We start from the raw sequence: 11,879 nt of genomic DNA on the forward strand, positions 1-11,879 counted from the left end.
ATGAAAAATGATATACTGTAGATACAGTATAATAGCTGTCTTGGATTCATCTTGTCATCATGTGCAATGTTTTTGTTTGTGTCTGAGATGCATGTTCCTTTCACAAGCCCTGTTCTTGTTCCTGCTTAGACAAATCCAACATGTCTTTTAACATGTTCCTTTCACAAGCCCTGTTCTTGTTCCTGCTTAGACAAATCCAACATGTCTTTTAACATGTTCCTTTCACTTTTTCAGATAAATGGTTCTAAGAGCTCAACAAATGGTGAGTTGAAGGACTTTCTAGATATGACAATACATTTCAGAACATCATGAATAAATACATTTTATGTATTTCTTTGTTACAGTTTTTCGTATCTTGAAATACAAATAACATCAGTGAATACAAAATGCACTGTTAGTGTTCTGTTTTCATCAGAAGAGAAATTAATGCAATTGTGTTGGCTGTTTCCGGTAATCAGTAAATAATACTGCAAAAAAGTATAAATCACCCCATCAGTGTCATACCATGTACAATACAGAGACTTTTTTACAATATTGAGGACATGCAGAGATGCAGAGAATGAAGTTGGGTTACTCCTAAGTAATCATCTTCGACATTGTGACCTTCCATGATAGAGCTTTGGTGTGGATTGAGGCTATACATTCATATCAGTTCCTCCATTGTATTCACCTTTCATTACTTACATTGTGGATAGTGTTTCTGTGTACCAATGGAACCAGCCTTTGTATTGAATACATTGAATTGGATTGTGATGATACTGATGAATGAATCCTGCACACAATGTGCTTAATTAAAACATATATATTTATGTATCAGTAATAATATTTCATTTGAGGAAATATGCATAAAAGAAGAGTAATTTCCGATCATTCTGCTCCTTTGGATAGTACTTCCAATTTGGATCATTTTTCAGTGACTGCAAAGAAAAAGTATTGATATAGTGTGATTTTATAGAGACAGACTAGCTTTCTGTTTTGTCTGCTTGGACTCGGGAGATAAGTATGGCTGCGGTAATCTTTTTGCAGGCAGTCGTGTTCTTTTGATGAAACCATTTGCAATGACTTTGTTGTGCTGCATTCTCTGATATGAATGCCAAATGCTCACCTGTTATTCCCTATGTGACCTGTAGGGGGGGCTAACTGTCTTCCAACTGGGACCAAAGGGGACAGGGGGGAGAGGGGTTTCCCTGGGATGCCTGCCCCATCGCGTGAGTCACGATAGATAGATAGATAGATAGATAGATAGATAGATAGATAGATTTATTACTCTTCACCTACAGTATGATTTTGCTTTACTGTTAATATAAAGAATACATGTTATAATCTGTCATAAGGACACAGGTGTTGTTCATGCATTATCTTTAATAACCAATGGATGATGTGTTTTTCCTGCAGTTACAATGCTTCCCAAAGGAACTACGGTAAGTTGAATATTTGTTTCTGCTGTGTGTGTGTGTGTGTGTGCGTGCTTCTGGAGCTCTCACAGTCTGTGTGTCTGTCTATCCACAGGGGAATAAAGGGGACCACGGCTTCAGGGGGGACAAGGGAGAGAAGGGGGAGGCCGGGTTACCGGGCTCACCTGGTATGCCTGGGAGATCGGGACTGGTGGTGAGTCCCATTTCCATTGAGACCATATGCTTCCAAAGCCCCGCTCATCCACCACAGCTTTGACCAATTACAATTACTGAGAAGATCACGATACAACATAGACACATGAGATGGTACATAATCAGTGTCAACTTCATTTGATGGGGTTATTGTAGTCTATGACCTCTTTTGATGGTGTGCTAGATAGGCATTTGGGTTGTGTGAGTAATGAGGATTTTGAACTTAGCCACATTGGCAAAAGGCAGAATTGACTTGAAAGGAAATCCAAGTTGTGTGCAAAATAATACATTGTTTTGCCAATTCTTACAAATTCAAGTGCTGCATGCAACAATAGGGGATTTCTTTCCTACTGGCTGCATTTAAGTAACCCCGCAGCATCATGGGGTTCAATAAGTCACCATGTTCCATTCATTTATTATATGTAAAGATACTGGAGATGAATATCTACTAAAGCACTGTGTTTGTTTCAGGGCCCCAAAGGAGAAACTGTTATGGGGCCCCGTGGCTATCCAGGTGTTCCGGGGTCTCCTGGTACTCCTGGGTATGGGAGACCTGGCCCTCAAGGACCCCAAGGGCCTCCCGGACCCCCCGGAGAACCCTCTCGATTTGGCTCAGGTAAGAGTTTGTGGCACCCTTTGTGAAATGTTCTGTATGGTATAATATGGTGACTAGTATCACATAAGAAATTCTTACCGTTGTGCTTGTCTCTCATTTTTCTAATTCCAGCTGTGACCATCCATGGGCCACCAGGCCCCACTGGCCCGGCTGGACCTCCTGGGACCTCTGCCATGGTCAGTCAGTCTGTCCCCTCCGTTACGCTGTCACATAACCGCCCCATCACGCCATAATGTCATCCCATCATACCATCAAAATGTCAACTCTGTTACATCATGTCATCCTTGTTACATTATCATGTCAGCTCCGTCACATCATCAAATAACCCCTGACATGCTAGATATTGCTGTTCTTTCCTCAATCACTCTGGCCAGGGTCTCCCCAACAATTACTATATTCCGATACTTCGTTCCAGTCGAATAATGTGTTTCTCTCTATGTTTTTCCTTTATTTGAAGACGTTTCCTTCCAGCGAGGTCATGATGCAACAGACGAAATACAGCAGCGAGGGGACCCTAAGCTTCACCACGGGGACAGGCAAACTCTACATCCGGGTGCAACAGGGATGGAAGGAAGTCCTGGTACAGCAGCATCTCTGGCTCCCTCTCTTCCATGTCTCTATAGTGTCTCTGTGAGCCGTGAAACTAACTGGCGTGTTTGGTGTTTATCTGTGTCTCTGTCTCTACAGCTTGGTGACTTGATCCCCCTCCCAATGAATCTCCTTCTAAATGACGAGGTAAGAACAGTAGAGTTGGGATGAGGATGGAACATGTTCAACCTCATGAATTTTCTGCACAATTCTCCCATTGACATCAATGCATTATGTGAAAGTGCATTGTAGACCTCCATATGATGGATGCTTATAGCAGAATATTCTGTGTGATTGCATCTTTTTATGTTTAGAATCTAATTAGTAATACACTTTTGCCCCCTTAGGCTCAGCCAGGCAGCGGCAGAAAGTATGGGGTGAGTTTGTTGACAAATTAAGACAAGACTGACTAAGCGTTTGCAACTGTGCAAAGTTTGCTCTTGTTATTTCATAGGGGAACAATGAAAGGTTTTTAAAAACATAAACCTGTCTTTATTTACACTTCTATTGAATATCCTTTCTTAGTCAAATATTTACTTGAACTTTTGTTTCACCACTTTTTCTTATGAAACTTTGCACTGGAGCAAAGAAACAGTGAATTAAAATACTTTCTTAGAACTGCCTGCTTTCTAGTTTGTATCTAGTAAAGGGAGAATAAGTCTGAAGTTGAATCTTTGTTATTCATTCTTGAAAGCAAGTCATTGGTTTGGCTCAAGTCTGGCCGCAAAATGAGCTGGAGACAAAATTTGATTTTGCCGTGGTTTGGAGTATTCCACTTTTAGACTAAATGACTGTCTGTGTGCTGTCATTGAAGGACAGCCCGAGGCAGGCCAGGTTTGGTTTTTGAGATTTAGATCCACACTTCACAAAAGAAGACTGTACCATGCTACACTGTTACATTCCCATTTCAACAGCACTGCCAAGACCATCACCTAAGCCAGGTTTTTCCCAAACTCAGCCTCCCCCTGTGTGCACATGTTGGTTTAAGCCCTAGCATTACACAGCTGATTCAAATAACCAACTCATCATTGAGCTTTGATTATTTGAATCAGCTGTGTAGTACTAGGGCAAAAAACAAAACGTGCACTGGGGAGGGGAGAGGGGCAAGGACCGAGTTTGGGAAACCATGACCAAAGAGAGATGAGAATAGTGGTGGGTGTGTGTGTCTGTTTGTGTATATGCACTTGTCAGTTTTGTTGGATACCTTGACCACCTGGAGTAGTATCCGGCTCGAAAGGACCACTCTGAATGAAGTGGTGGTTTAGAATACATACTAATGACTAATGAATGACCACTATTCCACTGTCTCGTCCTCAGCTCAAACTGGTGGCTCTGAACCAGCCCCACACAGGGAACTTTGGTGGGGTCTACATAGCAGACAATATGTGTTATGAACAGGCCAAGGCCATGGGCTTGTCCGCTTATTACCGGGCCTTCCTATCCTCCCCAAAACCCCGGGCCGTTAATAAAGACCTGGTCCCCCAGAAGTTCAGGGAGAGCTACCCCGTTACCAACCTCAGGGTAAGCCAACTTCTGTTTCCCATAGGTTCATCTAAGATCAGTATTAAAGGCCGAGTGCAGTCAAAAGTGTGATTTTTCTGTGTTTTTATATATTTTTCCAAACTATGAGGTTGGAATAATACTGTGAAATTGTGAAAATGATGATAATACAATTTTAGTGTAAGAGCTGTTTGCAAAGACCGCCTGACATTTCAGCCTGTCTTTGTGGGATGTAGTTTTGGCCTGCCTGGTGATATCACCTTGGCGGTAAATTAGTTAATAGACCGATAAGAAAGAGAGTTCCTAACCTCTCTGCCAATAACAGCTAGTTTTCAGTTTTGCCCTCCCCATTCACTCACAGAATAGTCCTAGCTGAATTCTTGCTTGAGAAATTGCTCTTTGTTAAGAAATTATTTTTGCTATTTAAAAAAAAATCTGAAATGATTTAATATTGAGATAAAAAGGTCTGTGTTGGTCCTTTAAAAAATAAAATGTCAGAGTCAACTCAATTACTCCTTTCTGTATCCACAGGGCGACATTTTGTTCAGTAACTACAAGTCTATCTTCACTGGGGGTGGAGGCAAATTCCCGCCAAACATCCCAATCTACTCCTTCGATGGACGGGACGTATTGGCAGACCCCTTCTGGTCAGTGAAACAGACAGATGTCCAGTTCCTCAGACACAGGGCCCTGTGGCTATGTGGACACGCTCATCCACAACTCATCCTATTTCAATCTCTAAAGAGTGAAGGCTAGGTTGACATCCTCATCCACTCATCATGTTCTCCACAGTTCCACCCGACCCAAGCAGCTTCACCAAAAGACAAGTGGGTTTGGAAGAGCGAGGCATGAAGAAGGGAGGGGACAGACATGGCTGTTTCCACAAAATGACATTTTAAATGCAGGATAGCCCGACCGCAATCCAGACATCGGGGGTTGTAGCGTTGTGTTTTTCAGCCCGGGCCAATGTGAGCCAGCTATGTCCACCCTCACTCTATTTTGCTCCTATTTATACACAGCCATGTTAAATTTAGCAGCCCCAACCAACCAGAGACTGGAGGCTGGCAACTGTGGCTCCAAAGTGACTGTTTATAGATGTTTTTCAAACAGACACTTTCTGACTTTGTGGCGAAGTCTATTTGAGAGCATGTATGAATGGATATAGCAGGGACAGAGCAGAGAAATAGGTTTGTTGATGTCATCTGTTAGGTTGAGGTCACATCTGTGGGTATCTCTGCTCAGTTTGGGGCTACATTAGTTCAACTCCCATTTTGTTTTTTTTGTGACTTTATTCTGGGAGGATTATTTAAATAGAAGCTAAATTAAACTTTTAGTTGGTGTTTGCGTGAACATCTGTTATGTATGCTGTATGACTTTTTAACGTGTGTGTGTGTGTGTGTGTGTGTGTGTGTGTGTTCGCGTGTACTTTATGTTTGTACATAATAGGAGGACCAGCTCATTGTAATGGCTGGAACTAAATAAATGGCCAAACACAAACATATGGAAACAACATGTTTGACGGTTCCAATATATTCCATTCCAGCCATTACAATGATCCTGTCCTCCTATAGCTCCTCCCACCAGCCTCCTCTGGTGTACATGTCCCTGTGTATATGCTGTATCCATACACTCTCCCACTTTATTTGTTTATCGCTCCCAACAGGCCTAAGAAGAGCATCTGGCACGGCTCCAATACGTTTGGCAACATGGCGGTAGACCGGTCCTGCGAGTCGTGGCGGGTCAACGACATTTCCATCGTGGGCCAGTCGTCCAGTTTGTCCTCGGGCTCCCTTATAGGACAGCAAACAAGCAGCTGCTCCAACGAGTTAATTATTCTCTGCATCGAGACCATAGAGCATGTTTAATAGACCTTTAACAGTCTCATGCCCCCCCCCCCCCCCCCCCATTCCTCCATCCCCCAATCCATCCACTGTCATCTTAACACTCTGGAAAGGTGTAAATACATGAACATTGCTTTATGAACATGTCATCATCGTCATCAACTTGTTCCTCTCCCATCCTCTGATTGGTTGGTTGATTGACTGAGATGGTGCTAAAGAGCGGATACTGTCTGTCAGACCAGCTCCAAATCGTGGCTTTGCACAGTTTTTCTAAACCAACTTTCAAATTACAACTGTCAACTTTCAAGATTCTTTCTCACTACAGATATTTCTCCTCGTCAAAATGTCACCTTTTGTCTTCCAGTGATTGGTCGTGTTTACAGATTGTCCTATTAGGTCATTCTATAAGAGATGTTAACTCCATTAGACCAGGGCCAATACCATATTTCACACAACATAATGTCCATATTCCAACAAGGGAACAACCAGTATTACCACCAAAGAAATTTTGATGCACTGTATTAGATTTGTTTTATACTTTTGTCACTTCATATCCATGAAGATTGTCTTTCAGCTTTTTTTTTATACATTTCATACACATTTCTCATTTGAGCAACAATTTCTCTCAGTGTTTAATTTAAATTCAATGTTTTATTTATACCTTGACCGCACATAACATGAATGAATCAAATGATTAAGGTTAAGTATGTAATTTATAGATTGTTTGTCAAAGTGACTGTTTCAGTTTTTTGCCTCTTCTGAAATTGGTTGTTTTTTGTACAGCATTCCTTTTACTGCGCTAGAATTTTGATTTGATAGGTACCTAGTTAGATTTAACATAAATTCCACCCATCATATAGAAATTCACCACAAAAAAAAACTCATATGGAATTTTTATACAACAGAGATTTGATCAGTATGTGAGAGTATGTTTTATACAATAATTGGTGCTTATTGAATAAAAATGTTTTCTTTTTCTTAATAATATGAGTCTGATGTAATTTGTTTTGAAAGCCTGGTCCAGTTACATTGACGCTGGCTGCCACCCATGTACTGTGGTTAAAGGAAGAGACAGACCAACACGAAAGTTGGCCATTCCCGGTACGACAGATGGTGGCGATTGAACATTAACAGAATATTACCACCGATATTCTGTGGTCAGAAGCGATAGGACGGCCACCTGCTGCGAATGAACAACTCTTGAGTCAATCAGGGATGGTGGTCAATTTGGTACTGATGTGGAACTGTAGCATAGAGGCTCAATGGTGGGTTTTTAGCAATTCCCCCTTACTCCAGTTGGTGGCTTTACCAAGACATAGGCCCTATTTGAATCCTTCCCTTCACCCCTCCTTGAAGTAATCAGTGACAGTGATTAGTGTAATCAGTAATCAGTGACAGTGATTAGTGTAATCAGTAATCGGTGATTACTGTAATCAGTAATCAGTGACAGTGATTAGAAATGACTAGACAGATGAAAGCCATGTGATGGATCCCTGGCGTTCACCTATCCAATATCTAGTCCAGGGGTGTCAAACTCATTCCATGGAGGGCCCAGTGTCCGCAGGTTTCATTTTTCCCCCTTTCAATTAATACCTAGACAACCAGGTGAGGGAATTCCTTAGTAATTAGTGACATTCTAAACAGTCAGAAGGGGCCTGCTGTGTTTGCATTAGCAGAGAGTACTATGATTATGGCAGAAGCTCTTTGAGTACTATGAGAATTATAGTTGGGCTTCACACACAGTTTGCTCCCCATAGCCGGGACTACTTCTTCTGGTCGCCCGACCCTGTCGCAGTACGGGTGAGTGACGACACTCGGCCTACATGTGTAAACCCCATTAGCCGAATTCAAACTGTTTTGCTGCTGTACAGTAAGTAACCCTTTCCTTCAAAGAAGTTTCCATGTGTCTTGTGAGTGGGTCGTAGGCCTACCACTATAAAGGCGGAGGGAGGTCTTCCTGTTACAACTGTGATTATAATGGTGTACAGGATGTGACCGTTTGAATCCAGGTCTTGGATGGATCTAGGTGGGGCTGCAGAAGTTCCAAAGCGTGCTTCCAGCAACTACAGTATGATTACATTTGTCATTGTTTTGCTTACCACATCCCCCAGCCCAACATGGCTGTAGTAATATGCTATTAGAATAAAAGGCTGGATGAATGTAAATGTTATTAAAGGGATAGTTCACCCAAATCACAAACTGAGACATTGGTTTCCTTACTCTGTAAGCAGTCTATAGAAAATGTATGACAGCAATCCATGCTTTGGCTTTATTTTCCTGGTTACGGGGTAAGGAAACCATCATGTCATTTTGTAATTTGGTTGAACTTTTCCTTTAACTTACAAACACTAGAAATACTGCCATGGGGTTTGAATTGGTTACATTTTGGTCAGAAGTATAACTTTCTGTGCCACAAGGTACATTTCTTTCTGTGCCACAAGGTACATCATGTCTTTACATACATGTCTTTGGCTTACACAATATGGCTGAGTTTAAACAGGCAGCCCAATTCTGATCTTTTGCCCAAGTATTGGCAAAAGATCTGATCTGATTGGTCAACAGACCAATAATAGGGCAAAAAATATGAACTGGGCTGCCTGAATTGGGCTGATCATTGCTGACCATCCAGGACACGTTGCTGTGCAAATCAAACACACTTGGTGCAGGGTGAAAAAAATGTGTGTAACGCAGTGGCTGCGTACACACAGGCACTAATTGATATCCGACCAATCAGATCTGCTCTTTTGCCAATAATTGGGCAGAGTATAAGAACTGGGCTGCCTGTGTAAATGCAGCCAGGGAAGAACATCTCCTATTCCAGTCACAGTCTGTACTTGAACAGTTACCGAGCCAAGCACTAGTAGCACAAGTTGCCTATGGTATCTTTGTATAACGTATTCAACTGAATTTGCAGTATGGGCTGCTCCTGGTTCTCTTAAAGCACCACTCGAGACCTCATCTCATTCAGTCCTCTCACACATGTAAAATATTCAAACACTTGAATAACAAATAAGGCAATTTACCTGAAAACATTTGCTATTGCCACCCACAAATTATTGATCCATGTCCATTGTGTGCCTGGATAAGACATAGCCAAAACATCTGGCTCTCAAAGGACACAGTCTGAGCGTCTGTGTGAACGTGACGGCTGTTTGCGTTCTCAGGAATGGGGAAATGTGGGGATTTCATTCACACCCATACAGTAAGCCACATATCCAAAAAACTGACAGTGTGCCAGGAATAATAGTGGTAGAATTGCACGTACAAGTACTTGTCATCACACTGTCTGTCTGACAGGTGGTGAAAGGGCTTGAGTTTTGCCTAGGGGGGAGACGGAGGAGTGGATGGCCATGAGCAGCTGAAGGACAGGCAATTCTCCCTTCACACCTTCTGGTTAATCTCTCACACACACACAAACATACACACAAACCTGTTATTGACCAAACTTTCATTAAACCTTACTATGAGTCACACAGAAATGCCTAACCCATAATGCATGACTTTATTGAATATACACAGAGTACAAACATTAGGAACCCCTTTCTAAAACTGAGTTAGAACCCCCCCTTGCCCTCAGAACAGCCTCAATTCATCAGAGCATGGACTCCACAAGGTGTCAAATACGTTCCACAGGGAGATGCTGGCCCATGTTGACTCCAATGCTTCCCAATGTTTGTGTCAAGTTGGCTGGATATCCTTTGGGTGGTGGACCATTCTTGATACAGACGGGAAACTGTTGAGCGTGAAAAACACACCTGCATTGCAGTTCTTGACACAAACCAGTGAGCCTGGTACCTACTACCATACCTCATTCAAAGACACTTAAATATTTTGTCTTGCCCATTCACCCTCTGAATGGGACACAATCCACGTCTCAAATGTCTCAAGGCTTAAAAATCCTTCTTTAACCTGTCTCCTCCCATTCATCTGCCCTGATTTGAAGTGGATTTAACAGGTGACATCAATAAAGGATCATTGCTTTCACCTGGATTCACCTGGTCCGTTTATCATGGAAAGAACAGGTGTTCCTAATGTTTTGTACACTAGCATACGCTCTAGTGGTTAAGGCCTGTGTGAGAACGAATGCACTCTGTTGTATTGTGTGTTTTTTTTCTCTTCTTGTTTCTCATCAGATTTCTATACATCCAGCTCATCACACTTCATGATGTTTTCTGTAGCCTCTCCCAAGCCGCCTGTCATCCCTGACACACACATCATCAATAACATTCCACCATGACAGCTTCACTGCAGGAACGTGCGGGGGCCAACAGGAAAATAGATTTTTGAAGAACATGTAGAGGCTCTGTCTGTCTGTCAGGCTTTTGTCACATCTAATTCCCATGTCAACGAGCGGACCGGTCCTTTTGTGTGGTGCGGCGTACAAATCTGTCCATAGGGGGACAGAGGTCAGGGGTCAGACGAATAGAACGATCACCCCGGAGCTGGCAGGATGTTAGGGGACTGGAGTCAGCATTGTGGCCCCTGGACCTCCGCCACTGTTTGTCTCCCAGGGGCCAGGGCAGGGCAGGTCAGGAAAGACATGTGACCTTTAAAAGGGCATGTTTTTAATCAAATTGACTTTAATCTAACTTTATTCATACCACAATGGACAATTGTACTAGGTAAAGTTCCCAAATGCACAAAATGTATGCATGCATGACTAAGTTGCTTTGGATAAAAGCATCTGCTAAATGACATATTTATTAAAGTTGTGTGTGTGCAAATACATGAAGTTAATACATTAATCTATAACTTCATTCAAGCATACATTCTGGATAGCCATCAATATGATCATTGGAAAGCATAGTGACATTTTACTGAGAAAAAAAAAAGACAGAAAGTACAGAAACGCAAAAAGTATTTGAATAACACAGTTTATGCCAGACGCTTTTATCATAGCCTCTTACAGTTAGTTATATGTTCCGTGCATACATTGTTACTTATCATTGGTCGCGGGAATCGAACCAACTACCCTAGCGTTATAATCGCCATGCTCTACCAGCTGAGCTAGAAAGGAGCATAAATAGAGTAAAGTTAGAAGAATCCGTTGCCCATGGCACAGCGCAGTAGACCTGACCTCGGCAAGGCAGCTGAGCTGAGGCTGTTCCTTTCAGTGATTGATATGAGCCTTGGAGCCGTCAGCAGAGGTTGGTTCATCAACTCAACATTGGCCCCTTTGTGAGCGCAGAGCGTCTTGGCGACCATGCTAAATGCAGTGTTGTTGTTTTTCATTATAAGCATTATATCTTATTATATCTCCGCTGACCAGATGTCATAACGGATGACATGTTTGCTTCCCCGGGACATTTAGGCTGTATCATTTGGAACAGCAGGTGTAGGCTGTCATCGTTGATTTCGATGGTCAAACATACATTAGCCTATATAGTTCATTTGATTTTTTTTCGCTCACTGTATTTCCCGTTTTATAGTCTGGGATATTGCAGAATGGACAGTTGCTTTGCTGGAGAACGATGATTTATATTTCCATCTTTTATATGAATAAATGTGTTGATGGCTCAGTTTGAACAAAGACATTGTACTGGTTTGTCTGTGCAAGAATGCAAGAAAAGTTCACATTTTATGACAAAAAAGATTTCAAAATATTTCTAGAGGACACCATGATTCTAGAAGCCTAATTGGCTGACATCTCTAGAATTCAAATGAAATACTTTCAGGCAATAACACCACACCCATGCATTAATAACGGCGTTATTATACTGTTCTCAC

General features: G+C 42.0%; 1 protein-coding gene across 4 annotated transcripts in view; it reads left to right on the top strand.

The window, feature by feature from the left end:
- Nucleotides 1-7,137, top strand: part of LOC110489791 (uncharacterized) — an 82,448-nt gene extending 75,311 nt beyond the window's left edge. For all 4 annotated transcript variants that reach the window (XM_036944060.2, XM_036944062.2, XM_036944061.2 and 1 more), the window contains 12 exons: nucleotides 235-262; nucleotides 1,131-1,208; nucleotides 1,396-1,421; nucleotides 1,510-1,608; nucleotides 2,079-2,223; nucleotides 2,335-2,399; nucleotides 2,681-2,803; nucleotides 2,911-2,958; nucleotides 3,159-3,188; nucleotides 4,129-4,332; nucleotides 4,843-4,958; nucleotides 5,975-7,137. In XM_036944060.2, the coding sequence (XP_036799955.1) occupies nucleotides 235-262; nucleotides 1,131-1,208; nucleotides 1,396-1,421; nucleotides 1,510-1,608; nucleotides 2,079-2,223; nucleotides 2,335-2,399; nucleotides 2,681-2,803; nucleotides 2,911-2,958; nucleotides 3,159-3,188; nucleotides 4,129-4,332; nucleotides 4,843-4,958; nucleotides 5,975-6,176 (1,164 nt within the window). In that variant the 3' untranslated portion in view covers nucleotides 6,177-7,137. The remainder of the gene's footprint in view (nucleotides 1-234; nucleotides 263-1,130; nucleotides 1,209-1,395; nucleotides 1,422-1,509; nucleotides 1,609-2,078; nucleotides 2,224-2,334; nucleotides 2,400-2,680; nucleotides 2,804-2,910; nucleotides 2,959-3,158; nucleotides 3,189-4,128; nucleotides 4,333-4,842; nucleotides 4,959-5,974) is intronic.
- The last annotated feature ends 4,742 nt before the right edge of the window (nucleotides 7,138-11,879 follow it).

The sequence above is a fragment of the Oncorhynchus mykiss genome, chromosome 15 (assembly GCF_057628025.1).
Source record: "Oncorhynchus mykiss isolate SJ-2025 chromosome 15, ASM5762802v1, whole genome shotgun sequence".
Taxonomy (NCBI): domain Eukaryota; kingdom Metazoa; phylum Chordata; class Actinopteri; order Salmoniformes; family Salmonidae; genus Oncorhynchus; species Oncorhynchus mykiss.